This window comes from Amphimedon queenslandica, unplaced genomic scaffold (genome assembly GCF_000090795.2).
Source record: "Amphimedon queenslandica unplaced genomic scaffold, v1.1 AMPQUscaffold_13482, whole genome shotgun sequence".
Taxonomy (NCBI): Eukaryota; Metazoa; Porifera; class Demospongiae; order Haplosclerida; family Niphatidae; genus Amphimedon; species Amphimedon queenslandica.
This window is the reverse complement of record NW_003546282.1, coordinates 364,696-390,507: the sequence shown is the minus strand read 5'-3', so window position 1 is coordinate 390,507 and position 25,812 is coordinate 364,696. Positions and strand designations below refer to the sequence as shown.

At 36.9% G+C, this 25,812-nt stretch overlaps 10 protein-coding genes across 11 annotated transcripts; 4 read left to right on the top strand and 6 right to left on the bottom strand.

The window, feature by feature from the left end:
• The first annotated feature begins 29 nt into the window (after positions 1-29).
• LOC109580690 (uncharacterized) lies at positions 30-1,555 on the top strand. Its single transcript, XM_019994139.1, has 4 exons — positions 30-839; positions 969-1,098; positions 1,160-1,295; positions 1,391-1,555. The coding sequence occupies exons 1-4, from the start codon at positions 127-129 to the stop codon at positions 1,492-1,494; spliced, it is 1,083 nt and encodes a 360-aa protein (XP_019849698.1). The 5' UTR covers positions 30-126; the 3' UTR covers positions 1,495-1,555.
• Positions 1,556-1,598: 43 nt separating this feature from the next.
• On the bottom strand, positions 1,599-5,573 carry LOC100637578 (fatty acyl-CoA reductase 1-like). The gene is made up of 11 exons (XM_003384897.3): positions 5,248-5,573; positions 4,723-4,971; positions 4,388-4,494; positions 4,120-4,297; positions 3,910-3,954; positions 3,741-3,859; positions 3,579-3,646; positions 3,348-3,519; positions 2,388-2,460; positions 2,152-2,336; positions 1,599-1,983 (listed from the first exon to the last, which is right to left on the bottom strand). Exons 1-11 carry the CDS (start codon positions 5,500-5,502, stop codon positions 1,818-1,820), a joined length of 1,617 nt encoding a protein of 538 aa, XP_003384945.3. The 5' UTR covers positions 5,503-5,573; the 3' UTR covers positions 1,599-1,817.
• Positions 5,574-5,652: 79 nt separating this feature from the next.
• On the top strand, positions 5,653-7,563 carry LOC100637452 (dol-P-Glc:Glc(2)Man(9)GlcNAc(2)-PP-Dol alpha-1,2-glucosyltransferase-like). The gene is made up of 10 exons (XM_003384896.3): positions 5,653-5,774; positions 5,816-5,904; positions 5,955-6,032; positions 6,076-6,310; positions 6,365-6,473; positions 6,546-6,750; positions 6,797-6,937; positions 6,989-7,131; positions 7,179-7,200; positions 7,250-7,563. Exons 1-10 carry the CDS (start codon positions 5,676-5,678, stop codon positions 7,485-7,487), a joined length of 1,359 nt encoding a protein of 452 aa, XP_003384944.1. The 5' UTR covers positions 5,653-5,675; the 3' UTR covers positions 7,488-7,563.
• Positions 7,507-8,976, bottom strand: LOC100631523 (patatin-like phospholipase domain-containing protein 3). Its single transcript, XM_003384849.3, has 4 exons — positions 8,394-8,976; positions 8,277-8,342; positions 7,854-8,124; positions 7,507-7,703 (listed from the first exon to the last, which is right to left on the bottom strand). Exons 1-4 carry the CDS (start codon positions 8,853-8,855, stop codon positions 7,567-7,569), a joined length of 936 nt encoding a protein of 311 aa, XP_003384897.1. The 5' UTR covers positions 8,856-8,976; the 3' UTR covers positions 7,507-7,566.
• Positions 8,977-9,263: 287 nt separating this feature from the next.
• LOC100631393 (patatin-like phospholipase domain-containing protein 5) lies at positions 9,264-10,260 on the bottom strand. The gene is made up of 3 exons (XM_003384848.3): positions 9,745-10,260; positions 9,623-9,688; positions 9,264-9,557 (listed from the first exon to the last, which is right to left on the bottom strand). Exons 1-3 carry the CDS (start codon positions 10,258-10,260, stop codon positions 9,264-9,266), a joined length of 876 nt encoding a protein of 291 aa, XP_003384896.2.
• Positions 10,261-10,415: 155 nt separating this feature from the next.
• On the bottom strand, positions 10,416-12,284 carry LOC100642049 (patatin-like phospholipase domain-containing protein 2). The gene is made up of 5 exons (XM_003384847.3): positions 11,614-12,284; positions 11,493-11,558; positions 11,172-11,442; positions 10,721-11,000; positions 10,416-10,597 (listed from the first exon to the last, which is right to left on the bottom strand). Exons 1-5 carry the CDS (start codon positions 12,109-12,111, stop codon positions 10,492-10,494), a joined length of 1,221 nt encoding a protein of 406 aa, XP_003384895.1. The 5' UTR covers positions 12,112-12,284; the 3' UTR covers positions 10,416-10,491.
• A 97-nt stretch (positions 12,285-12,381) lies between these two features.
• LOC100637326 (cytosolic carboxypeptidase 2-like) lies at positions 12,382-17,665 on the top strand. Its single transcript, XM_019994134.1, has 23 exons — positions 12,382-12,532; positions 12,576-12,654; positions 12,704-12,840; positions 12,884-12,951; positions 13,000-13,082; positions 13,143-13,228; positions 13,285-13,409; positions 13,479-13,611; positions 13,679-13,800; positions 13,848-13,968; positions 14,043-14,180; positions 14,236-14,346; positions 14,401-14,660; positions 14,711-14,822; positions 14,867-15,201; positions 15,249-15,306; positions 15,358-15,453; positions 15,504-15,710; positions 15,758-15,796; positions 15,849-15,927; positions 15,970-16,197; positions 16,249-16,772; positions 16,818-17,665. The coding sequence occupies exons 1-23, from the start codon at positions 12,485-12,487 to the stop codon at positions 17,568-17,570; spliced, it is 3,942 nt and encodes a 1,313-aa protein (XP_019849693.1). The 5' UTR covers positions 12,382-12,484; the 3' UTR covers positions 17,571-17,665.
• A 1,473-nt stretch (positions 17,666-19,138) lies between these two features.
• On the top strand, positions 19,139-20,980 carry LOC100637201 (DNA damage-regulated autophagy modulator protein 1-like). Its single transcript, XM_011404276.2, has 6 exons — positions 19,139-19,332; positions 19,380-19,501; positions 19,737-19,879; positions 19,922-20,111; positions 20,161-20,246; positions 20,521-20,980. The coding sequence occupies exons 1-6, from the start codon at positions 19,151-19,153 to the stop codon at positions 20,689-20,691; spliced, it is 894 nt and encodes a 297-aa protein (XP_011402578.1). The 5' UTR covers positions 19,139-19,150; the 3' UTR covers positions 20,692-20,980.
• Positions 20,915-22,597, bottom strand: LOC100637074 (protein arginine N-methyltransferase 1-like). 2 transcript variants are annotated; one of them, XM_019994136.1, is made up of 10 exons: positions 22,523-22,597; positions 22,324-22,471; positions 22,108-22,274; positions 21,946-22,009; positions 21,752-21,894; positions 21,615-21,702; positions 21,448-21,563; positions 21,253-21,403; positions 21,069-21,190; positions 20,915-21,002 (listed from the first exon to the last, which is right to left on the bottom strand). In XM_019994136.1, exons 1-10 carry the CDS (start codon positions 22,553-22,555, stop codon positions 20,919-20,921), a joined length of 1,116 nt encoding a protein of 371 aa, XP_019849695.1. In that variant the 5' UTR covers positions 22,556-22,597; the 3' UTR covers positions 20,915-20,918. The 2 variants fall into 2 exon arrangements, with proteins under 2 accessions (XP_019849695.1, XP_003384941.2); XM_003384893.3 differs by having other exon boundaries at positions 22,526-22,583.
• A 36-nt stretch (positions 22,598-22,633) lies between these two features.
• LOC100636947 (tRNA pseudouridine synthase A, mitochondrial-like) lies at positions 22,634-25,800 on the bottom strand. Its single transcript, XM_019994135.1, has 12 exons — positions 25,621-25,800; positions 25,512-25,573; positions 25,295-25,457; positions 25,177-25,243; positions 25,036-25,133; positions 24,927-24,954; positions 24,803-24,881; positions 24,607-24,746; positions 24,482-24,552; positions 24,310-24,429; positions 24,195-24,265; positions 22,634-22,913 (listed from the first exon to the last, which is right to left on the bottom strand). Exons 1-12 carry the CDS (start codon positions 25,774-25,776, stop codon positions 22,649-22,651), a joined length of 1,320 nt encoding a protein of 439 aa, XP_019849694.1. The 5' UTR covers positions 25,777-25,800; the 3' UTR covers positions 22,634-22,648.
• Positions 25,801-25,812: the final 12 nt, after the last annotated feature.

Genomic DNA, 25,812 nt, shown 5'->3' with positions numbered 1-25,812 from the left:
TTGGGTAGCTACGGGTGTGGTTATAAAAAGGTGTGTCACTGTGTGATCAGTGCAGTTGAAATTACTAGAGCTTAATCACTCTATTATCTATGTGCTGGTTAAGACTATAAAAAATAGCTAGGAAAGATGCAAGACAAGAAGCAGCCAAAGGAGCAGCTATACACAGAGCTACATTCAACATGGGAAGAAGCAAATAAGAAAGGAATGACCAAAAAATCATTCAAAACCTTACTAAAAGAACACCAACCAAAGAAGAGAAGAAATACATCAACTACAGGAACAATATGTCAGTATATCAGTAAATGTTTTAATGTAATGTGGACCTTCATATTACTACTGATCCTATTGTACATATTAATAGCATACACACCTCCAGTAAGCAAAGCACTCCAGACCCACCTCCATGATAAAGTCTACACCATATACAGATGGACTAGGCTATCATATCTCGCCATTCATCCACACCTACTGTCCTTTGGAATAGACCTGTCTAGAATATGTCTCATTGAGAACCCACTGGTTAACGAGACACTCTACTGTCCTTGCATTAGAAACCCTACACCTGTGGACACCATAACCTACCCCTCCTCCTCCTCCCCTCCATCCATTGTTGATAAGATATCTTCAGATAACATTACTATCATTCATGACTACCTAACTATCAACGAGACTTATGGACGCTCTACTTTATTGAAGTACTTTAGTGAACATCATCAGTCACCAAGTGCTTGCTTACATAATGTTATGGGTAAGGAAGGTCCTAGCTCTGTTGGTGATATCGTTAATGATAATAAATGGAAGGAGTTTATGGAGGCTAAAGAACCATGGGGTTATATGTGGTAAGAGAGAGAGAATGAAAATAAAAGAGAAGTGAAAACATTGACATATGTTGAAAGATGACAAATGTTTGCATTGAAATAGACAGTCTTTTTAGAAAAAAACCTTATTATTACTTTTTACTTTTCCAGGCATGACTGTCATGATTTCCCATCATTGCGTCCATACTTACCTCAACTTAATGATAATAATATCAAGGAAAGCAATGTAACAGTCTACACCTTATTAACAAGATGGCAGAAAGCATTCTCTTATGAATTTGTAAGTGACATACTATCACTATTAGTTGTTGTTATTATTTGTTTGTTGTTGTTTATCATAGGATGATGTTGACATGAATTCAGTGGTGCTATTGGTAGTACAAGGTACTGTGCATATTAAGATTGATCCAAACAGATACTGTGTGCAGTACTGCATTGAACAAACTAAAAAGATGATAATGAACCAGGGGGACATTTGTAAGTACTAGTATGGTGTGCAGCTGGTAATTTTAATGCTTTCTAACTTGATTTTACTGGTAATTTTATGTTATTTTTTTACTTTATTCTCCTAGTGATTTATGATAAAAGGTATTGGATGTACATTGCCAGAAGTTGGAGTGAAACAACATTTCTAATGACAATACCTTTCAACAAATCATCAATTATTAGCAATTAATAATGCAAGCATATGTGGGTGTGGCCAAGTATTGCAATTAATTAACTAATTAGTATTTAATTTTTTAGCTACTTCGTTTTGTAATTAATAATAATTATTAATAATTAATTTCATGTATACAGGTATAAAAGAAATATAATTAGTAATAATACTAATAATAATAATAGGAATAAAACAGCTTTTTATTAATGAAATCAGCTGATGTCTTCAATAATAATAATAATAATAATAATAATAATAATAATAATAATAATAATACAATATTACCCTGATCAAAAATAATAACTATAATGTATATAAATAATCTTCTAGCCCCGCCCACCTCACATGCTCAATTGTAGTGCAGGGAAGCCCAGTTTACGCAGTAGCAAGAGGCACATCCCTAGGAAACTAGACCACACCTCCCGAGCAATACGAGACCTTATATAGACCAACCGGGTCGCCAATAGAAACATTAAAAAGTTAAACATGTAACGGATATTGCGCAATCTGAGGGAAAAAGGGGAGGGGCAACAGAAAAAAGAGAAAAATAATTTAAATATTAAAAGTGTGAGACAAGACATGAACATACATGTACATGTAAAGAACAAACAGCAGGTTTTATTTAAACATCAATTAGTCATCAATTTATTAAATCGTATGTACATGTACAGTTACCTTTGAATTTGTTTTCTTGCTCTTGAAAGATTATTTGGATCGTCTTTTAAAAGATACTTCTTAGTTCCCATGCAAAACAGTGCAACGTAGGATGGCCATTTTATAGTCATCGGATCAAAGTTGAACATTCTTTGATCGTCTTCGCTCATCAGGGTCTTGAGATGATTCCCGTTTGCATTCGACCACTAGAAGGAGTGAGGTCATGTGACGTGTCATGTGATCAGTTTATTCATTACCTCCCAGGAGTGCTGAGTGAAGTAATCTAACTGTTCCACTGCTTTCTTTAATTTTGAATAAATACGTACCAAACTAGAGAAATATAAATTGTAAGCAACATAAGTACATGTATATGTATCAGAAAAAATTATAAAAAATGGAGAATTTTCTCCTTTTCAATTTTGGCAAAATTTAGCCCGAGACCATGTACTATAGTACAGGGACTTTTGTCCGATTTTGGAGCAACTTTAAAAATTTGTAAAAAATCCAAGCTTGATCAGAATCAGCTGAAACTTTTTACACAACATAAGTATATGCATCAGATAAAGTTATAAAAATGGAGGGTTCTCTCCTTTTCATTTTTGACAAAATTTGGCCCAAGACCATGTACTATAGCACAGGGACTTTTGCCCAATTTAAATTGGAGTAACTTTTAAAATTCATAAAAAATCTAAATTTAATCGGAATCGGCTCAAACTTTGTATGCAACATAAGTATTTGTATGCAACATAAGTACATGTATATGTATCAGATAAAGTTATAAAAATGAAGAAGTCTCTCCTTTTCATTTTTGGCAAAATTGGGCCTGAGACCATGTACTATAGTACAGGGACTTTGGCCCGATTTTGGAGCAACTTTAAAAATTTGTAAAAAATCCAAACTTGATCGGAATCAGCTCAAACTTTCTACACAACACAAGTACATGTATATGTATCAGATAAAGTTATAAAAATCAAGAATTCTCTCCTTTTCATTTTTGGCAAAATTGGGCCTGAGACCATGTACTATAGTACAGGGACTTTTGTCTGATTTTGGAGCAACTTTAAAAAATTGCAAAAAATCTAAATTTGATTGGAATCAGCTCAAACTTTCTACGCAACATAAAAACATGCGAAAAAATTATAAAAATTAAGAATTCCTTCATTGCAATTTTTGGCAAAATACCCTGTACTACATGAATAGTCCATTGTCATACATACATTGCTTTCTTTCCTAATAGAGTGAATATGAAGTCCATTACGTAGGCTGGTATAGAGTGGAGGAACAGGTGCCAGAGAGGCCATGAGAAAGCTGGTCTGCATAAATATATCTTTGGACGATGGAATATCCAATCAAACGGATTGTCATAATAAGATTTAATAACCAGTGGATCTGTGGGAGCGGAGAAAAAGGGAGGGGTCAATAATAATTAATAAATAATGATAACTGACATAGCTGTATCCATGTAATAGGATTCTGTGTGCCTGTATTGGAGTGATAGACCTTGATATCTTTGGACCTAATTAATTAACAAAAATTAATTAATAAAAATTAATAATAGTTAATTTAATAATTAATTAGTACTTAATTAATTAATTAATAGTAATAATTACTTATTCATTGCTGTTGCCCATCCCACAGATAATAGCATGTTATTAACAAAATCCACTGGCACAATGTCTGCCTTTCCATTGATATCGGCTCTCAGGACTCTTAATAATCCTTTACCAGTCTTTGGAGGGAGAGAAAGGGTTAAAATCATGAGTAGGTGGGGCCACTTACCGCAACAAATAAACCACCTGGACCATGGAAGCAATCTATCCAACCCTAATTATTATAAATAAATAAATAAATAAATAATAGTATTATCACTGTCATTAAATATTTACTACAGGTGATTAGTAGTAACACACACAATAGATCATACATGACTACATTCACCAGATATGATCACTATCCTCTCTCTCTCTTTTCCTCTCCTCCCTCACTAACTGGTAGTGGGTCTTTCACAGCTGCTCCGATGATACTTGGTCTCAATATGGCCACTGGAAGGTCATGAGCTTCTTCCACTATTATTTGTTCTCCGAGGGACTTTGAGTAAGTGTATGTATTGGGACGACCTTCAAGTAATGATGGAGTAACCATGTTCCACATGTCATCCTTGAACCAGCTGGAAATAAAGAATAAGAGAGGGAGAGAGAGAGTATATTGTATATGTATATGCCAAATCACTCAATACAGAATAGTAAACAGGACTCACTCCAGGAGATTCAAAACTTTCTTGTAGTGAACTTCATTTTGATACACCTTCTCATCAATTTGTGTTAGCTGACAGAATGCGTAGGCCGTAGATACATGTACAAAGGACTAAGAGAAAGAAAGAGAGAGGAAAAGAGAGATAGATCATTATTATGAAAATAATTCTAAAATTAAAAAAAAATGAGTCAAAATACATTCTAGATGCAACAAATGAACTCTCTTTCTCTTAAAGTAAAAGCAAAAGTAGCTCAACCAAACATCAAATACAATAAAATAAGTTACATGTTCATAGATGTACTGCTTACAATAAACAAACACACACACTCTCTCTCTTACTTCTAATTTCTTTATCTTCTTGCACAGTTCAATAACCTTCCTCACTCCTGATGCATTATATTGTATGGCTTCTTGTAGAGGAGCATTGAACTGGACAGTAGCAGCAAGATGGAACACAATGGAGACATTGTCACTAATTCTTTCAACGTCATCTTCACTCAGTCCAAGCTGAGGGGAACCAATGTCACCAGAGAGGGGAACAACCTTTTTCCAAATGTCAGGTCTGTCTGAAAGCACCTTCTCATACAACTAGAAAAAAAATAATTAATAATAATAATAATTAATAATAATAAATAAATAATAATAATAATAATAAAATACATCATTTTCATGTACATTATTTTACATGTGCATGTAGCATGAGCTGTTATTATAGGATTCTATTGTTGCATAAGGTTTCTTTGATGCTGACAATAGCCAGAGGTCAAGTTAAGAAGGTGAGAAGGCCACAAAATGATGGCCACACTCTGATTAGTTTACAGAGGCAGGTCAATGAATATCATTAACAGAACTTGATCTCCTAACCTTTAGTTTGCTCAGATCTTCAACTCTCTCTTGAATGCTCTTCTCTTTCTTTGGTCTGATGAGTATGTAGACCTGCTCCACCTCAGGAAGATCCCGCAGTATCTTTTCTAGCAGACATTTCCCCATGAAACCAGTAGCTCCAGTCATGAATATGCTCTTTCCTGCGTAAAACTCAGGTATGGTGGGCCAGAGAGGAGGAGAGGAGGTAGGGACGGGCTCTATTGAGCTGCTCAGAGGCTCTTGAGTGTCAGCCATGTCTCCAAAAAGAGAGGAACCAGACTGGAAACTCTGTCTCCTTCCTCCTAGCCACACCCAATGACCCTCAAGGGATCACGTGATCATATCACACCACAATTTGATTTGGCGCTAAATTCAAATTTGATCACGTGAGCCTTGTCGTGCTTTGACGTAGGCATACATCATAAAACATGGCGGCAATAATGTTGCTGCTTGGAGTATCTATTCTTGCTCTCTTGAATTCAATAATTTTATATTATATAAATGAAACTGTACCCTCTCCTTATATGGTAAATAGAATTTCAATTATTACTCTCTTTCTCTTCCAAAGGATGAAATATTTCACGTTCCGCAAGCTCAGCAATATTGCCGGAATAATTTCAGTCACTGGGACCCAATGATAACCACGCCCCCTGGGCTGTAAGTGATGCCGTCACGAGCAGCGAAACTAATTATCAATTAATTAATAGATATTTAATTTCATTATTAACAATAAAGCCATTGTCATCACTGTTTGCTAAAGATCTATGCATTACATCATTATTACGGTAAGCCACACCTACCAATTTTAAAATTACCCTTTCTAATTAGTGCCCAGAACGTCCTTTTTAGTCTCATCAGTTTCATTGTATTTCATTCGTTACTATCGTCAATACATTCCCAATTAAAGCCCACCTTATTAATGGTGATGTCATCGCTCACCCTATCTCTCTTTCCTCCATTATTCTTCTTTAATTTCTTATATTACACTGATGTTGGCTCCACCCTCTTTGTATTATTTGGCTACTTAATGTCGAGACAGCACAGACACCTCCTTGCTTCAATTGTAAGTTGTGTGACATATGGGTTGCCGTGGTAACCTGCATATCGTTAATTCCAGTCGTTAGGAGTGAGTCTGTTGTTTCGACAGACTAATATTGTGTGGGCGGCATTTGTGGGAGGAGCATCTATACTGAGACACTTGGAACTGGAATTATCAAGAAATAAAAGTAATGAACTAAACGTGAAATGTTTAATAATTATACAAGTGAATGTTCCTTCTCTCTCTCTCTCTCTCTCAGAGCTTCCATCTTTATTTTATCAGTTCATTACTCTATTAAAGACTCTTCTATTCCAACTACCAGCTGTTCTCTCTTGGGTGTGGTCATACGTCTTATTAGGAATTGGTTTTATGATATTTATAATTATTAATAACGGAGTTGTACTAGGAGACAGATCACATCATATTGTCAGTACACATGTACCACAAGTAATGTACTTCTCATGGTAAGCATGATAATAATAATCATTTACTTATTTTTATTCTTTAAAGTTTTGTTTGTTTCTTCTCTTTTTGGAATATTCTCTTCCGTTGGAAATTATTTTTAAAGTCGTTTTTCAATCATTTTTTTCGATACCTATTCCTTTATGTACTACTGACAGCAATTGGACTAATGGCTGCTCACTATTACACGTTTGTACACCCCCTCCTCTCTCTCTCCTCCTTCATTTGGTTCTCTTATAGTTATGAGCATCCATATTTACTAGCTGATAATCGTCATTACACGTTTTATATTTGGAAGAATATTTACAGAAGAGATGAGGAAATAAAGTATTTCCTTACTCCAATGTATAGCGTTTGCATGATAATAATAATGACATTATTAAGTAAGGAACTAATGTCATTCTTGTGTTATTATTGATTTTATTATTAGGAGAGCAACAGTCCTTTTGGTGGTAAGTTTTGCATTTCTTTGTTCACACATTTCTCTCTCATATTTTACAGGATGTTATTATACTCTGGTGTTTGTATAGTAACGTTAGTACCACAATCTTTATTCGAGTTCCGGTACTTCATAATTCCATACCTCATGTTCAAGGTTCATGTCAGACCCAGTTCCTTGGCAGCCATTTTATTAGAGGTGTGTCTTTATGGCGCCATTAATACTCTGACTCTATTGATATTCATTAATAAACCTTTTCAATGGGAGGGAAGCTCACAGTTGCAAAGGTTCATGTGGTAAGTGTACCACCAGCAGCTGGTATTAAATAACTTGATGTCAAAAGTGTATAAATATAAATAAATAAAATAAACGATAATTTTTATGCTGAAGTTTCTGAGGATTGCCTGGAGTGATTGGGTGTGGTCATGGACCCGTAATCACTCATAGTTTCTTCATCACTGCTGGGTGTGGCTTTGACTGGTAAATGTGATGCAACCAAATTATGAGTCAAGATACCTAAAAAGATAAAAATGACATAATCATCAGGTTAAAAGTACTAGGGACTTCCTTAATGATATTATGCCAGCTGCATATTCAAACATTATCACCACATGAATGCAATGTCATTGTCACATGATCTAATAAGATTATAAAGTTTAATTTTACCTTCTTTCCTGAGGAAGTTCACAGCATCAGTGTAACCTTGTTTATAAATAATTTCCATTTCTTTCCATGGTAGCAGTAGCAATGATCCCATACCACGATACGTATTGCCAGTATTCATATTGAGAGTCTGTCCAAAGAAGTAACATTGATAATAGGATTCATTATCAGCTGGTGGACATATATCACATTCACCAGTGAATGGTGATACTGTTATGACACTTGGATCAGTATTGTGTGGTAGATTAGAGGAGAGACCCCCATCACAGCAATACTAGAGAGAGAGAGGTGAGAACAACATTAATTTTAACAACGCGTCTTCTTGAATGCTGTAAAGGTATCAAATTAATACCTAAAACCTCAAACCATTCACACGTAACATGTAAACATCCAACATGAAAACATCACACAAAATACACATCATACCTTTCCTCTTAGCTTTGGCATCATTATTCCAGATACAAAAGGTACGAAACAGCTGCATAGCAGTGCCTATGGAATTTTACATTAATTATTTTTAAAAACAGATCAAACTGGTCTAACTTGTATGAGCTCTCCTCTCGTATTGAAATCAGTTATAATCCAGTTCTCCATGGATGGGAATATAGTCACTGATACACCCACTCTACCAGTGCACCTCCTGTGGGCATCAGACGGTAACAGCTTCTCCAAATGATCCCGACATTTCTTCCCAAGTCTCAGTTTAGGATGAAGGAGAGAGAATCGACCCCATTGACAAATGGACTCTGCAATGTTGTACAGCTCGTGTATAAATTCAAGCATTTCAAGGTGAGATATTCCACAGGCTATGGAGGTTGCTACAACAGAGCCTACACTAGCTCCATACAGCGTGCCAGAGAATATCTCTCTCCCGAGCTTTGAGCTGCATTCTTGCACGGCTTGTCTCATACCCACATGATATATAGCCATGAAACCTCCACCGGCGAATGAAGCAGAGTTGCGTGCTTGGCTTGTACAACTAGGAGAGTCTTTGTCTTTTTCCATTGAGCTCTGGGTATGAGACTATGAGATGTGAAAGTTTCTTAGCGAGGAGGGGCTTTTAAAGAACGCATATGTGGGAGTGCTGGAGGTGTGGCCTTTGCTGAAAAAAGTGAAAATTGCAAGTTTGCTAACTAATAATTTTGGAGTTTTTAAATGGGCCAATTTGTAAAAAAAATCCCTGTACTATAACCCATGGTTTTTTCAAAAAATGGCTCTGAAATCACCCCAAATTTTTACTACATTATCTGATACATATTGATGTCCTTATGCTATGTAGGAAGTTTGAACTGATTCCAACTTGAATTTTTCAAATTATGACCACTTCAACTAAAATTTTGGCTATTACATCATATAACTTCTTGTAATTTTAACTATGATTCGGAATTTTTGATATAGTTATAAAAATAATAATTATAAATAGTATTTTTGATAGCTTTCTTTCCTGAGAAAGTTCACAGCATCAGTGTAACCTTGTTTATAAATGATTTCCATTTCTTTCCATGGTAGCAGTAGCAATGATCCAATACCACGATACATATTGCCAGTATTTATGTTCATAGTTTGTCCAAAGAAGTAACATTGATAATAGGATTCATTATCAGCTGGTGGGCATATATCACATTCACCAGTGAATGGTGATACTGTTATTACACTTGGATCAGTACTGTATGGTAGATTAGAGGAGAGACCCCCATCACAGCAATACTAGAAAGAGAGAGAGAGAGAAAACTGCTTAATGCAGCAACAAAAATGAATGATATAAATGCTACCTTTCCTCTAAATTTTGGTATTTTATAACCAGAGAATAACGGTACAAATCCACTGCATATCAAAGCCTGACAACAATAATAACATGTTTAATTGTTATTGTTATTATTATTATTATTATTACTTGTATTAGCTCAGCCCTGGTGTTAAATTCAGTGATGATTTTATTCTCCATTGATGGCAGTACGGTCATTGACACTCCCACTCTGCCACTGCATTTCTTGTGTGCATCAGGCGGTAAGTACTTCTCAAAGAATTCTCTAGTTCTTCTGACGAGTTGAAATCTTGGATGAAATGTACCAAACCTGCCCCAGCAGCAACCAAACGAGACTGCCCTTTCATGCAGGTCCACTATGAATTCCATTGCTATCTTTGGTGACATTCCACACGCTATATTCACTGCAATAAATGCACCACCACTGGCTCCGTAAAGCATACCAAGTCTTGAAAGGATGCTTCCAGCAAAATGATCATGACTGCTTGGTTTTATCATGGCTTTACTTCCACGTCTCTTTTTCTTCTTTTTTGTTAATTTCTGCTTCCTTGCACCTTCCTCTGCTATTGCTTCTAGCACTCCAACGTGATATATAGTCATGAATCCGCCCCCAGCAAAAGAAATTGCTCTTCTTGTTGTTGACATTTTTGCTGATATCAAAAGTGATGGGGAAAACTTGATAATTTTTTATTTACATTTCCACTGCGCATGCGCAGTACTAAGTGGTAGGAAAAGTGACAATTCATTATTAACGAGCCCCACCCTCTCACTTTGCAGTGAGCAATGTTGCATAACAAGACATAATTCATAATAAATAAACAATTCATGAACAAGCAACAATTAAATATAACACAGCATTTAATATTCCTCTTGATGTCAGGAAATTATAATTTGTGGCGGTGAAGATAAAAAGAAGTGTCCCCCATTGTCATGTTGATACACAGTACCAGCTGTAGAATTCATTGATAATTTGTGAAGAAACCTAATGAATAGAATTTAAAATGATTTCATTTAACACTTCCATATTAGGCCAATAACTAAACCATAATTGCATTGCAATATTAACTATGTTTTTATACTATAATGTACATGTACATGTACATACCTTTTCCAGCGAGTACCAAGCCTTGACCACACCTCTTTACCCACACTCAGTAGAACCTGAGGTGAGTGAGTATAGAGTCCTGATGAATATAATGAGAAAGACCAAACGAAGGAAGAGGGAGAGGTAGGAGGAGGACTGGAGAGTTCAGTTACTGACGAGGAATGTCTTGAATGGTTTGGTGTGGGTTGAAGAGAATAATAATCACTAGTGGCTTCATCAATTGATAGTGAGTCACCAGCTGCCGTCTCGAGAAGAGGGGGAGGGACTATTGTTTTAACACCTTTAGGGGATAAAGAGACAATAATAACACAAGTATGGCTATTCAGCCTATTCTCATTCCTCCTCAAACATGTGACATTTTATCACTTATTACTACCTACCCTTCTTCCTCTCTCTCTCTTCCTCTCCTCAACTCACATGACTTCCACCTTTCTCTCTCACTTATTATTACCTTCCTTCTTTAAAAAACAGAGTGTGTCATCATACCCCTGCTGGAAAAGGCCCTCCATCTCAGCCCATGGCAAGAAGATGAGGGCACTTATCCCTCTGTATATGTTATCAACACTGATGTGAACCGTTTGTTTCATTAAGTACGTCTGATAGTAAGACTCATTGTTACTGGAGGGGCAGATGTCACACTCTCCACTAAAAGGAGATACAGTGATGACTTGTGGGTCAGAGCTGTATGGCATGTTGCAAGAAACGCCTCCATCACAACAATACTGAGATATTAAGATAAATTGGTAATTATTTTCATGATATAATGACTCACTTTTCCTCTGAATTTTGGCAGCTTTACTCCACAATAGAAAGGAATGAAACAGCTACAGATAACAGCCTACAAGAGTGATTCACAATAATAATGACAAATATTAAATTATTTTTATTATTACTTGTATCAATTCGGCTCTGGTATTGAAATCGGATACAATCCAGTTCTTGAGCGAAGGTACAATTGTGAGAGACACACCCACTCTCCCTCTACACCGTCTGTGTGCATCAGAGGGTAGAACTCTCTCTAGAAACTCTCTAACATTCTTTATCAAATCGAATCTTGGATGAAGACAGGAAAGTCGTCCAAGCCATGAATTTGAGTGAGCTTTGTCGTAAAGCTCCTTAATAAACTTGTATCCTTCTCTAGCTGGGATACCACAGGAGCCAAAGACAGCCACAATGGAGCCAGCACTGGCTCCATACATGTTGTCAAGGTTGTTGAAGTATTGAGGACAGTGGTCTTGGATTGCTTGGCCCACTCCAGCGTGATACATCCCCATGAACCCGCAGCCAGCGAATGAGACTCCTCTCCTCTTTATTTGTATTCCCCTCTCCTCCTTTTCTTCATTTTGTGTCCCTCCGCAGTGGTTCTCTTGGTAAGTGCTAATTCGGCTCATAGACACTCTTCTGTTTACTAGCCTAACGGTGGTTTACTCCTCCTCGGTGGATAGATAGTTCTTTTCTGCCCCTTCAGGGACTTGGGGGACCTTCTCTTGTTAGTGAAGCTTTCCTAATATTCTCTGTCTTCTCTTTTGATGTTTGCTGCTTCTATTTTGATTAAAATTTCGTCCAACTGAAGATTTCTCTGTTTGCATTTCCTAAAATGGGCGAGGGTGTGTGGGGGGTGGTGGGAGTGGCTGGCTCGTTGCCATGGAAAGGAGGAAGTGCATGTTGCCATGGATACGGAGGGTGTGATTTTCTTTGTAGGTGTGGTCAGTTTCTATGGTAACTGGAGTCAGAATCTTTACGACTCACTGAACGTGAGACAATATGGTGGCTCGTTTGGAGGAACTGAACAGGGACCTTTCTGAGTCTACAGTAAGCAATGTCTCCTCTTTATAGCTTTATCTCTTTCTTTCAGAGTCAGCCATTTCCTGAAGACTTTGTCAAGAAGACATTACTAGCCCATGGCTTCCTAGCTCATCAGCAAATGATGGACGGTGAGAGAGAGACAGAGAAAGAGAGAATTATTTACCACCTTTTCTTTAGAGCAAAGGAGGAAAGCTAAAGAGATCAAGATGGTGGCCAGCGAGACTTCAAGAGATGATAAATGTTGCTGCGACATAACAGAAGAAGAGAAGAAAAGAACCACTCAACTGATCTACCATTTCAAAGAAGGGAGAGAGGTTAGGAGAGAGAGGGAAGGGCAAGGATTATTTTAATATCTAGTTCCATTCTTTGAAAGAGCCAATTAGTTTGATAAGATACCAGCGACCAATCAAATCGCAGACACTATGGTAACGGACTCATTCCCATTCTCTCGTTATTTCATGTTTCATTCCTAGGCCGGCCGAGGTTAATTGCATTATGAATCGGATCAACTTTTTGTATGACGTACCAAATCATCCTGAACCACTCTATGTTCCTGGTAAGATTAGCTTCAGTAATATTTTAGAAAATAATAATAATAATAATTAATTTCTTTTAGATTGTTCTGTAGTACCTCCTAAGATGCGTAGTCCTTTAGGTGAAGGAAATATTGTCTACAGCAACTTACCAGGGCCTGAGAAATATGTTAGTATACTGAGATATACTGGAATTTACTGAGTCGTTTGTTTCCTTCCCGCTAGTTTACAAAGGCAAGGCCTGGTCCAAATATCTCCACTCCACACCACAGGCAGAGAGAAAACGGCAATAATTCATTAGTTTTCGAATCGAAATTTGAAAGTGGAAATCTTGCAAAAGCAGTGCAAGTGTGAGTTGCCATGGGCGTGGCTATAAGTCTGAACCACACCCATTAATTAATTATCATTACCATTATTAGTGGTCGCTGGGATTACGAGTTATACTTGAGGTTTGATTTATACACTCGTAAGCACACCCAGTGGTTCTACTTCAGTGTACAGAACATGAGAGCTGGTCAAACCTATAGATTCACAATTGTCAATTTATATAAAGTAAGAGTAGGAGACTGGAAGATATTAATCTATACTCCTCTCTCTCTCCCTCTCTCTCTCTCTGCAGCCCAGTAGTCTTTACAATGAAGGCATGCAGCCGTTATGCTACTCTGAGAAAAAAGCTGAACTGTACAAAGTTGGCTGGAGACGTGTCGGCTTTAACATTAAATACTTCAAAACTGATATCAGGTAAGCCACTCCCCACCCCTCCCACTTTAACCACGCCTCTTTTATAGACGCATAGATACCAATTCAGAGCAGTATTACTACGGACTCACGTGGTCTTATAATTTTCAATTGGACGGAGACGTTTGCTACTTCACTCACTGCTACCCATACACATACACTGACCTACAAGTAAAGAATACACTTCACTGCAGTTGTAATTCAAACGCTCTTTCTTCCTCCTCTCTCTCTCTCCTTCCTTTCAGGAGTATTTAAGTTCATTATCATCGGACCCTCTTAAGTCCCAGATATGCAAGCAGAGGACATTATGTCATACTGTAGCAGGTAATCCAGTACCAATACTGACCATCACTACACCTTCAACCACACCTGAAGAAGCACAGGTAATGTACAGTATATCTATCAGGATTCAGAGGTGTCATTATTTGTTGCTTTTAGGGTAAGAAGGCAGTCGTTGTAACAGCTAGAGTGCACCCAGGAGAGACTAACAGTTCATGGATGATGAAAGGACTCATTGACTTTCTTACTTCTCAATCACCTGACGCCATTGTACGTACATGTACATGTACATTCATTAATAGTAAACTACTAATCTTTCCTCAGATACTAAGAGATGCATTTGTGTTTAAGATCATTCCAATGTTGAATCCTGATGGTGTCATTATTGGTAACTATCGCTGCTCACTAACAGGACGAGATCTGAACAGAAATTATCGTACAAAGCTACGAGATGCTTATCCAACCGTCTGGCATGCGAAACAATTTATTAAGAAATTATCAGAAGAAAGAAAGATAGTTGTGTACTGTGATCTACATGGACACAGCAGAAAGCAGAATGTGTTTATATACGGCTGTGATAATGTGTAAGCTGTAAATGTACATAAGAAATAATAATTTTATTATTACTCTGTAGTCGAGATCCTGCTGTACGATTACAGTCAAGAGTTTTTCCTATAATGCTTTCTCGGAATGCTCCAACCAAATTTACATACGACAGCTGCAACTTTAGAGTGCAAAGAACTAAAGTAAGTCCTTGTGTTTTAACCACACCTCCTGACCATGCCCACAGGAAGGAACGGGGCGTGTGTTCATGTGGAAAGAGATGGGAATATTGAACAGCTATACTTTAGAGGCGACATTCTGTGGATCAACGCTCGGAAAAGATGGACACTATCACTTTACTGTGAAGGATTTGGAATCAATGGGATATCATTTCTGTGATACTCTCCTTGATTACTGTGATCCTGATCAGACTAAAGTTGATAAAATACTCTCAGAGCTTACTGATGACTACAGGAACCAGTTGTTAGCAAAATTGACAGCTCTGGGGGTCGAAATTCCCCCTGGGGTGGATCCACTCGATGTGAAGTTTGATTCGGATTTTTATTCCGAGTTGGAGTCAAGGTAACATTGGTATATTTCAGTAAATTGTTAGTATACTGAATGTATAGTGATGCAGGTAGTGACAGTTCTGAATCTGATGGACCACCAGTTCAATTAATTAAAAAGGTTTATTTAATTATAATAATTACTGTATTATTATTATTATTTGATTTTTAGAAAAAGCAAAAGAAGTTGCAGAGCAGACGTGAAAGGAATAGGCAAAAGGCTCGAATTAAATTAACCCACAAACTGAGCCAACACTCACCAAATCAAGTAATATAATTAATAATTATTATTTTATTTTATTATTATTATCATTTTAGAATCAGCCGTTATCTAATCGTATTAAAAAATCAACTAGTATAGATCATGCCCTACCCACTGGGGATTCTCCTGTTATTAAGGTTCCAGCCCCGCCCATTCCTCCTCCCACTTCTAATGAGTCTGGGATTGCTACTCAACCCTCTGCATCTAGTTCATCATTAAATGGAGGAATACCCAAATTTGTACTAGAAAGAATGGAGAAGAAGGTACATTATTGATTACTATTATTATTATTATTATAAATTTCTCCCAGGAACAACGATCTACTGCTACTCCTATTGAAGAACCAATGGTAATTTTAATAAGTTAAATTAATGAAATTTAGAACTTTCTCTCACCCCTAGCCTCAGTATATTGCTTCGGTTGCTTCGGATTTCATGAAACATGGCCTACCATTAACCTCAGCACTAGAAATAAATAAAGGTTGTATGATTTTCTTATTTTATTTATTCATTATCATTGTAGAGTTGATAGCATCCACTGCTTCATTTGTATCACAGAGTTCCAATGGATGTCCGATTGCCATTACTCCAAAAGTACTTCAACAACCTTCTCAGCCAAAGATGTCTTCTCCAAAGCCACACTTACCTCAGTTACCAGCTGTAATGCCGTCAGGAGCAACTACCAGCAGTGGAGCATTTGCTAGAAACTACGTAGTGCATCATCTACAGGAAGAAGCACAGATTGATACCAGTAATTTATTATTGATAGTAATTCAAAATTAGTTGTCATTCTCTCCTTCAGATTGGACACATGAATCAAGCACTAGTGGTAACATGAGAAACCTTGTTAGTTTATCGAAATTATTCCGCCAGCTGAAGCCACACCTAATTGGAACCTCCCACAGGGAACTAACCACATCTAGTCAACTAAGCATAACTACTGGAGACACACCCAAAGGAAATGAGACACGCCCACTACCAAGAACAGCCTCAGAGCATAAGAAAGTCAATTCCCTTCCACTAGTTGATAGTGTTGGTTCTAGAATCAACGATAAATCCACTGTACCTAATCCCAAAACTAATCCACAGTCAGGAGGTGATGAAGAAGATAATTCTAATGATCCATGGAACTACAAGAAAGGAGGCGGAGCTGGAGAAACTGAAGATTTCACACACAATGATCTGAGTTCTGATTCAATGCTTCAGCTAATGCAGCCTCCAGTTACTGCCTTGGAGCTTTTCGATAGTTTAGATAATCCTACGAGTCATAATGACATCACTATGACATCACACGACCCATACAGACTCACTGATAACCCACAGAGTGTAAGTACATTATTAATTTATTATTAATTATCTACTAATTAATAGGGGTATGTGTATCCATCCCCTGATATTGAGAAGAGAGGTGATCGATCTGTTCACTCCATAACTCAAAGAAAGAACAGCAATGGGCCCAGTAGTGTATATAATGGAGCTGTACTCTCACAGTTTGTTCCTGCATCTACTGATTATAATTCAAGACCTTCTTCTGTTAGGAAGCGTAGTAACCTTCACAGTGCTGGTGGCCATAAAGCAGCAGATAAATCTACTGATACTGCTGGTAGCTCAACTAGCAGGAAATCAGGGCACAAGTCACGCGTTGCTAAAGCTGTTCTTGACTTTCACCATCAAAGGAAATCTCTTTCAAAAATGACTGGAGACTCAACCAGCAGGCCACAGACAAGTGGTAACATACCTTTTGCACGTGAGCTGAACAGTTTTAATAAATCACAAGCAAAAGACAAAAGGATACAATCAGGGAACCATGAGACTAGAAGAGGAGAAGGAGAGAGAAAAGGAAAAGGACTCAATAATAGACCATCGTCCACTGCTGGAGGCATTCCAACAAGAGACAAAGGTTACTCAATTAGATATACTTCAAGATTGAACTCTCATGAAGAGAGTAGTAATACTGAGATACCACTTGTTGATCACAGGGCTAGTGATGGTAGTAAAGTTTTTCCAACTACAGTATCAATAATGCTTAATTCTTCTAGCGAATCCAGGCCTACTTCTAGGCAGCATCAACCAAAACCACTTCAATTGAGATATTACTCAAATTATAAAAGAGGATTGTTTTAATTTATTATGCATCAACAATCAATGGCATTTTATTTCATCTCATTATGTGTATAATTTATTTTTAACAATAAAATAATAATAATTAATAACAAAAACTATACTATAGTCTTTACTAATCAATAATACAGCTTTAAGTATGCTTCTTTCCGTTTTAATTTCTTTGTATCTTTCTCACTTTGAAGCTGCAATTGCAAGTTCAAAATGTCACAGTACTGAGTTCTTATTGAAACTTACAATGATTTTGGGAGGAAACCCTGGAAACTCATGACTATGTATAGCCTTGCAATCTCGTACTTTAAAATAGCGACTTACTAACCTTCAAATAATGATAAATTTTCATAATTATTATTAATGTGGAATATTAATCTACTGTAGTATTATCCACTTACTTGGCTCTCATTGGGTTTTGTGCTGTCGTTAGTGAGTTAAAGCACTTCATGCAGAGTGTCTTATTTTCTGTTTTATGTTCATAATAATCTCCTATATGGTCTGCCCTACATGTATCACACTGCATTATAGTACAAATAATAATAACAATTATTAGTTTAAGTGCTTACTTTTTCTGCTATTCCGTTGGTACATTTAATTTTGACCGTTTCTTTGAGCAGTCGTCTTCCTCCAAAGGAATACTCATACTCCATTCTTTTATCCAAATCAACATCATGCTTATACTTCCCTGGACTATAATGCATGCAGTATTATTAAAAAGCAAGCCAGTCAGGATTATTTGATACCCTGGTGAAATGGTTTCATATTGTCCAGGTGGAAACCTTGGACAGGAGGCGCCAAAAGGTTTATATTCATCTCTAATGAGCTGATACCTTACTGACTGATATTCAGCTGGACTAGGAAATAATGACATCTATGCATGTTAATAAGACATAATGATCAGTTTCCACAAAATTATTGTTATCTTTACCTTTGCAAGATCTTCTCTTGGTTTAGCAGTACGACAACCAAAGTACCATCCTTTGAGACTCTTGGGTTTCTGATTCTGTGGGATTAAGAAAAGTTCAACCTATAGAGGAAAAGGAGAGAGAGAGAGATGTTAAAGTATCATGGTGTATTTTATTTCATTTTACAGGATGTCTGTCGTAGGATCCTGGCCCAATGTGAGGTTGTCCTCTAAGACATTGCTCTATTCCTAGTCTTGTGGGGCTAGAGTGCATTGGAAACATAAGCCTGGGGACATTACTACCAAATGCTATCAAAGAATCTACAGAAAGAAGATATAAGAATGTGTTCATTAGTAGTGTTTGTAGATCTAGTCTGGTACCATTATTCTGTTCTTCAAAGATCATGATTGTTTCCTTGCTGTGTTTACTGTTTGTTTCAGAAGATGAAAATAAACTGTTTAAGTGGGCTAAACGTTTATTTTACAAGTCAAAAACTTACTTACAGATAAGTAGGGCAAAACCTCTTCCAGGCTCTTTGCAGTAACTGTTGATGCTGAGGTGAGATATTACCACTTCTTTGCGTTGTTTTAATGCCTCCTGAGCTCCACCCTTCTCTGGAATGCAGCAAAGTTTAGTGAATATCAAGTGACAGGGAAGTGGTATTTTAGGGAAGTGATAGGTCACATGTCGTCTAAAAAAGAGACTGGGACAGGATTAAAGCATTTTCTCATCTCTTCTTCTATAGCTCTCTCTTCTACTAATCGATTCTCCTCTACCAGCCATTACAAAGCCACCATCATGAGGTTTGGTGTAGAGCTGCTGGTTGTGTTTCTGGCTGTTCTTCAATGTACCGGGTTCATTGTAACGTAAGACTCCCCCCTCTCTCCCTCACTCATAAAACCTCTTTCTCCAGATATATTTTAGCTGTTAATGATGGCCACGTTACACCAGAGTTCCCCTACATTAGTGATACAGGTGGCAAACCACCTGAGAGTTGCGTATTCACATTGATCTGCTGTGTTTCAGGGATTATCAGTAAGCGGCTGTTTGTCTTTATCTCCGGCTCCCAAATGCTACCATAACAACAGTTGTTTGTTAAGTAAAGTTTACAGTCTTTTTAAAAGCATAAATTCCCGGGCAATCGATCTGACTTCTTTAAAGTTGACACAAATTGGCCAAGTTTTATGAGTTTTGTGATGCATTTGTAAACTAGGTTTTAATGATCCTTTTACACATAACCTCTATTTGTTCTCTCTCTCTCTTCTCTTAGCGTTACTGATAATGTACATCAGATACGTTCACATCAAACAATACTACCAAATGAGTATCAATAAAATACTGTTCCTCAATCCTTTAACGTTTTTTATCGGAATACTCTCAGTCTTTGGACTTTTACTTGTTGGAGCTTTCCAGGTACTTAATAACCACACCCACTGATAACTCTGCCCACTTTAGGACGACGAAGTTTCAATTGTTCATATGATTGGTGCCGCCATGGTATTTGGTTTTGGTATTGTATACATGTGGCTACAGACTGTAGTGTCTTATAAAATATACCACGCTAGCTTGACTCGCCACGTTAGCAGTGTGGTCATCATTTTAAGATTGTTCTTATCTTTAATGGCAACCATTTTCTTCATTATGGGTATGTTGTTATTAGAGCCAGTATATTGCATCCTCCCTTTCTTGTGTAGTCATGGTAACAATGTATGTTGCTGGTCATATAAGAAATCAGTCCTCACTTGACTATGACCCAGCTCATTGGACCAGCAAAGATCCTGTAAGATAATCACTAGTTCTATTTATTTGTTTTACTAATAATTCAATTATTTGTAAGATGGATATTTCCCCTATTATGCTCTACCCTATGAAGTTGTGCCCCAAATTTAGATTAGTCAGATAACAGATTGCAGCTGCTTAATGTACTCATTCCCTCCTGATAGTCACATGTATTCTTAATGATATTCATAAGTTTACAGTTCACATACTTTACACTGCCATAACAATACTGATAGTTACTTATTATTATAGACTATTATTATTATTAATTACAGGGTTATCCTCTTCATTTAACCAGTACTATATCAGAGTGGTGCCTAGGATTAGCATTCCTAGTCTTCTTCTTAACATTCCACACTGATTTCTCAAGAGTGAGTCTCATTGTGTCCGTATCATTGCGACAAGAGTACATGACACTGAACGAGAACACACCTCTAAGACTTTGAACTAGCAGGTGGACACTATCTGTTCCCAGCTGCTGTTTTGATGCATTTTTTGTCATAATCGTGTTTGTGTATTCATTCTCTACTTTTATTTTTTGTCCCTCCCCTCTCTCTTCCTCCTTGCCTAAAAGTTCATCGTCTTTATTTTAAAAGATGACAAAAATGACACTTAATTAAATATTCAATAGAAAGAGGGCCAGGGGGCAGGTTAAGTGGATCTGGATTCTTCCTCATCTCATGTGGTAGTCTTGCCTCTTGTGGTATTCCATTAACTCACCGTCAAAATCAAAAGTGATCACAAAATCAAGATCACGCTATATAACGAAAAACATTGACCACATTTCTAATTAAATATTCATTGACCACACCCCCATAATTACCTTATTTTTGGGATTCTTTCCGACAGTAATTGTACCAGACAATTGCTCTCCCATTTTAACAGTGAGACAGTCCTCAATATAAAACACAGTCTGCTTCCAGTGAGTATAGCGAGCGGCAGGGGCTAAGGAGGCGGAGTCAAAAAATGGGCGTGGTTCATAAAAGTGGGAGTGGCTTGATACTTACAGGTGGTAATGGTGGTACGTTTGTGACATTTGGTGAAGTCCACAGTAAAATAGGCTACCAGAGCATCAAGATAATCGTTATGGGTTGCTGTCAATATGTACGGAGATGAAAATGATAAATCTTCAGATTTGACTGTATTAAGATCAATCTCCTACAACAAGAATATAAATATTTCTGTCAATATTCTATACTTACTTTCACAAGACAGTGATCACAGCAAACCTGTCTATTGTCCACTACATCAACCAATGGCTCCTTCAGTGCAATGTCCCTGATGCTGCTCATGTTAAAACCATAAACTGACTCCCACCCTAGAGGAAGGAGGGAGAGCAGCTGTCACTAACAATACAAGTAAGTCCTACAGTATATCTTATCATCTTTATACTTCCTGTCTTCAATGGCAGTCACATAAAGTGATGCTCTATCAGGAAACAATAATCCACCAGGTTTCTAGATTGATGGGTATTAATAACTAGCCACACCCATTGACTCCACCTACCAGGAACTTGTCCCTAGCGAATATAACAGTGTCTAACATGCTCTCATAAAAGAGGCAGTATCCCATCCATTCTGACACGATTACATCAACATGTTTGATTGGTAACTCGATCTCTTCCATTTTCCCTTTTATCAATGTAACCCCTATACAAGGAAAGGATATCGCTACAATCTGATTGGTCAGTTTGTACTTACGATCGGTCATCCCATTGTCACGAATAATATCACGAGCTTGATTAATAATATTAGAACAATCCACCTGTTAGAACGGTAATTATGGAATTCAATCCATGATCATCATTAATATTAATAATCAATAATTAATAATTATTATTATCATTATTACTGATAACTTACTCCATAAACGTGCTTAGCTCCTGCCCGTACAGCAAACATGCTCAGTATTCCAGTGCCACACCCCACATCAAGAATCACCTTCCCTTTAAACAAGTGTCTGTTGTGATACATTGCATTCCGGTACGTTAAAGTACGAATCTCATCCTTTAACATTTCCTCGTGTATGCCTGTGATTATAGTCACATGATCAGGGTCCAATATCACGTGATCACTCACCAAAATGCGAATAAGAGTCAAAGTAGTAGTCCTTGCTTGTTAAGTCTCCATCACATTCAGCCCCGCCCACCTCTCTCTTCTCTTCCTCCATGTCACTGGATAGGCTTGATAGCTCTGAAGATGTCTTTGGCTTCTTTGCTTCTGGTTCCTACGAAATAATAATCATAATACCCTTCCCTCTCTCTCTCTCCTCTCTCACTACAATCTGAATTCTATCACTCATTGCTGCCATGTGTCCTAGCTCCACCCATAAACGAGCCACGCCTACACACGTTGCTGCAATTTCAGCCCCGCCCATACAATTGACAAATTTTCTGTGTAAATTTTAAATTTTTGATTCTGAATCTGCCACAGCAATAGTTTTAGCATCAGTCTGGTCTTCAGTACTTTCTCCTGCTTCAGTGGTATGCAAATCAGCTTCAGTAGTATGGGTATCAGCTTCAGCGGTATGAGAATCAGCTTCAGTGGTAAGGGTATCAGCTTCAGCGGTATGAGAATCAGCTTCAGTGGCATGGGTATGAGTTGTTGATTGATCTTGTCTGCTCTTATAGAAATCGTGAAGTTGCAATGTGTGTAACCAATGGAGAAATCTGCAAAATAAATTAAATAATGATGACGTACATCTATGTTATCAAATAGTTATAATTATGGATAATTTTGGAGCCGTTTTCCCAAAAAAATCCCAAGGCTTTAGTCCTTTCTTTTTTGCAAAAATATGTTACTTTTTTTAAATGGTCATAAATAAAAAAGCTTTAGTCAGAATCAGCTCAAACTTGCTACACAGCATAAGGACATCAATATGCATCAGAAAATGTAATAAAAATTTGGGATGATTTCGGAGCCGTTTTTTGGAAAAAACCATGGGCTATAGCCTTGGGTATTTTTCAGAATTTTGACGTTTTCTTAAAATGGCCGTAACTTGAAAAATTGAAGTCGGAATCAACTGAAACTTGCTACACAGCAAAAGGACATCAATATGTATTAGAAAATGTAATAAAAATTTGGGGTGATTTCGGAGCCATTTTTTGGAAAAAACCATGGGCTATAGCCTTGGGTATTTTTCAGAATTTTGGCATTTTCTTAAAATGGCCGTAACTTGAAAAATTGAAGTCGGAATCAGTTCAAACTTGCTATGCAGCATAAGGATATCAATATGTATCAGAAAATATAATAAAAATTTGGCGTGATTTCGGAGCCGTTTTTAAAAAAAACCATGGGCTATATATAGCCTTGGGTATTTTTCAGAATTTTGGCATTTTCTTAAAATGGCCGTAACTTGAAAAATTGAAGTCGGAATCAGTTCAAACTTGCTATGCAGCATAAGGACATCAATAGGTATCAGAAAATGTAATAAAAATTTGGGGTGATTTCGGAGCCGTTTTTTGGAAAAAACCATGGGCTATAGCCTTGGGTATTTTTCAGAATTTTGGCATTTTCTTAAAATGGCCATAACTTGAAAAATTGAAGTCGGAATTAGCTCAAACTTGCTACACAGCATAAGGACATCAATATGTATTAGAAAATGTAATAAAAATTTGGGGTGATTTCGGAGCCATTTTTTGGAAAAAACCATGGGCTATAGCCTTGGGTATTTTTCAGAATTTTGACGTTTTTTTAAATGGCCGTAACTTGAAAAATTGAAGTTGGGATCAGCTCAAACTTGCTACACAGCATAAGAACATCAATATGCATCAGAAAATGTAATAAAAATTTGAAGTGATTTCGGAGCCATTTTTTGGAAAAAACCATGGGCTATAGTCTTTGCTTTTTTCTGAAAATTCGCTAATTTTTATAACTCAAAACTTCAAGTCGGAATCAGCCCAAACTTTAAGAACATGTAATAAGTACATGGTTCTAAATGTTTATCTTACACGTGTTCCCTGAGTTCAGTCTCTATGATGTGTCTGTAAATATATTCATCTTTGAAACGACTGACAGTATCCTGAAAGATTACTATAGTATACAATATGTCAATTATTAATCTACTTCATATTCAGTCCATTCAAGCTTCTCGTGGACCCCATCATCTCCGAAACGACGATTATAAGATTTATAATAAACTTGATCAAGAAACAGGCCAAGAGCAGGAGCCCGAGGTATGTCAGTCTAACGAGAGAAAAGACTTTTGTAAGTACTTAAATACTTAATAATTAACTACCTGAGGTGGTTCAAATGCTTGAGTTATAGCGTCGTCATTCATGTAGCCTCTGACAACTGCAATGACCAATCCTAACACAATACATTGATTCATACATGACTGGATCATTGATTTGAATCACTCACCGATCATCTTCCTGATCTGATGAATCATGAAGCTCTGTCCTTCAACATTCAGTGATACAAACTCAAGATCATTCTTAACAAATGGTGAACCAATCACAAAGGACATAATATATCTATGGCAACTGGGATCAGTTGGTTTTCTAAGGGTGGAGGGAGAGAAGGAAGAAGGGTTTAATATGATACAGTTGATTCTTACTTTCCAGAAGTGAAGTTGTGAAACTTGTGAGTGCCTTTATACATATTTAATAAAGCTTGTATCCTATTTATTTCAGTAGCTAATAAATGAATAAATAAATGAATTAATAATAATCTCTGCTTACCAGTAATCCTGTAATCCATATTAGTAGCCTGATAAATAATAATAATAATAATAATAATAATAATAATAATAATAATAATAATAATGAATAATTAAACAATAATTCTTACTTTAAAAGGAGCAAACACATAAGTTGGTAGCAAGTACTCATATAGTCTTGAAGTGCAGGCATTCTTACTATTGAAACTTTTAGAAACCCTCTTCAAACCTAAGCAGTGTAATTCCCAATAACTCAATGTTACTACAATTACCAATAATTCTGATTTGTTCTGGGAGGTGCTCATTAATAGCTGAGACCATGGACTGATGAGGTACCATGTAAATATAATAAAAATTAATAACTACTAATAACTACTATTGATAACTTATCTTTAGTGACACTACTTGTCTTGCAGCTGACACTCCTTTGTCAGTTCTTCCACAGCGTTGAAAGCCGAGCTTGTTCTGACTGTCTTTATGAGCCTCAGATATTGCTCCTGCTTTCCACAGTGCAGTCATGAGCTCTCCTTCAATAGTAGGGACTCCTGGGTTCCTTAGGGGTGTGGTTAAGAGGTGTGGCTAGATTTATTAATAGTTATTAACTTACATTTGCATCCCCATGTACCCTTTACCACAATAAGCTATGACTAGTGCACACTTTCGTCTTTTCTAATAAATACGTAATTATTATAATTAATTATTCATAATTAATATACCAATAATGATTTATTCTCTTCAACTCCATTGCCTTCTGCTTGTTCTTCTTCTTGTGTTTTTATTCTTTTTGCTGGAGGTTCAAGGGATTCAGCCATTATTGGAATCTTCTCTCTCCACTTAACAATGTGTCTCCATGCTTTTCTTAATATTAGCATAATTAATTAACTAATTAATTAATTATTCATCACCTC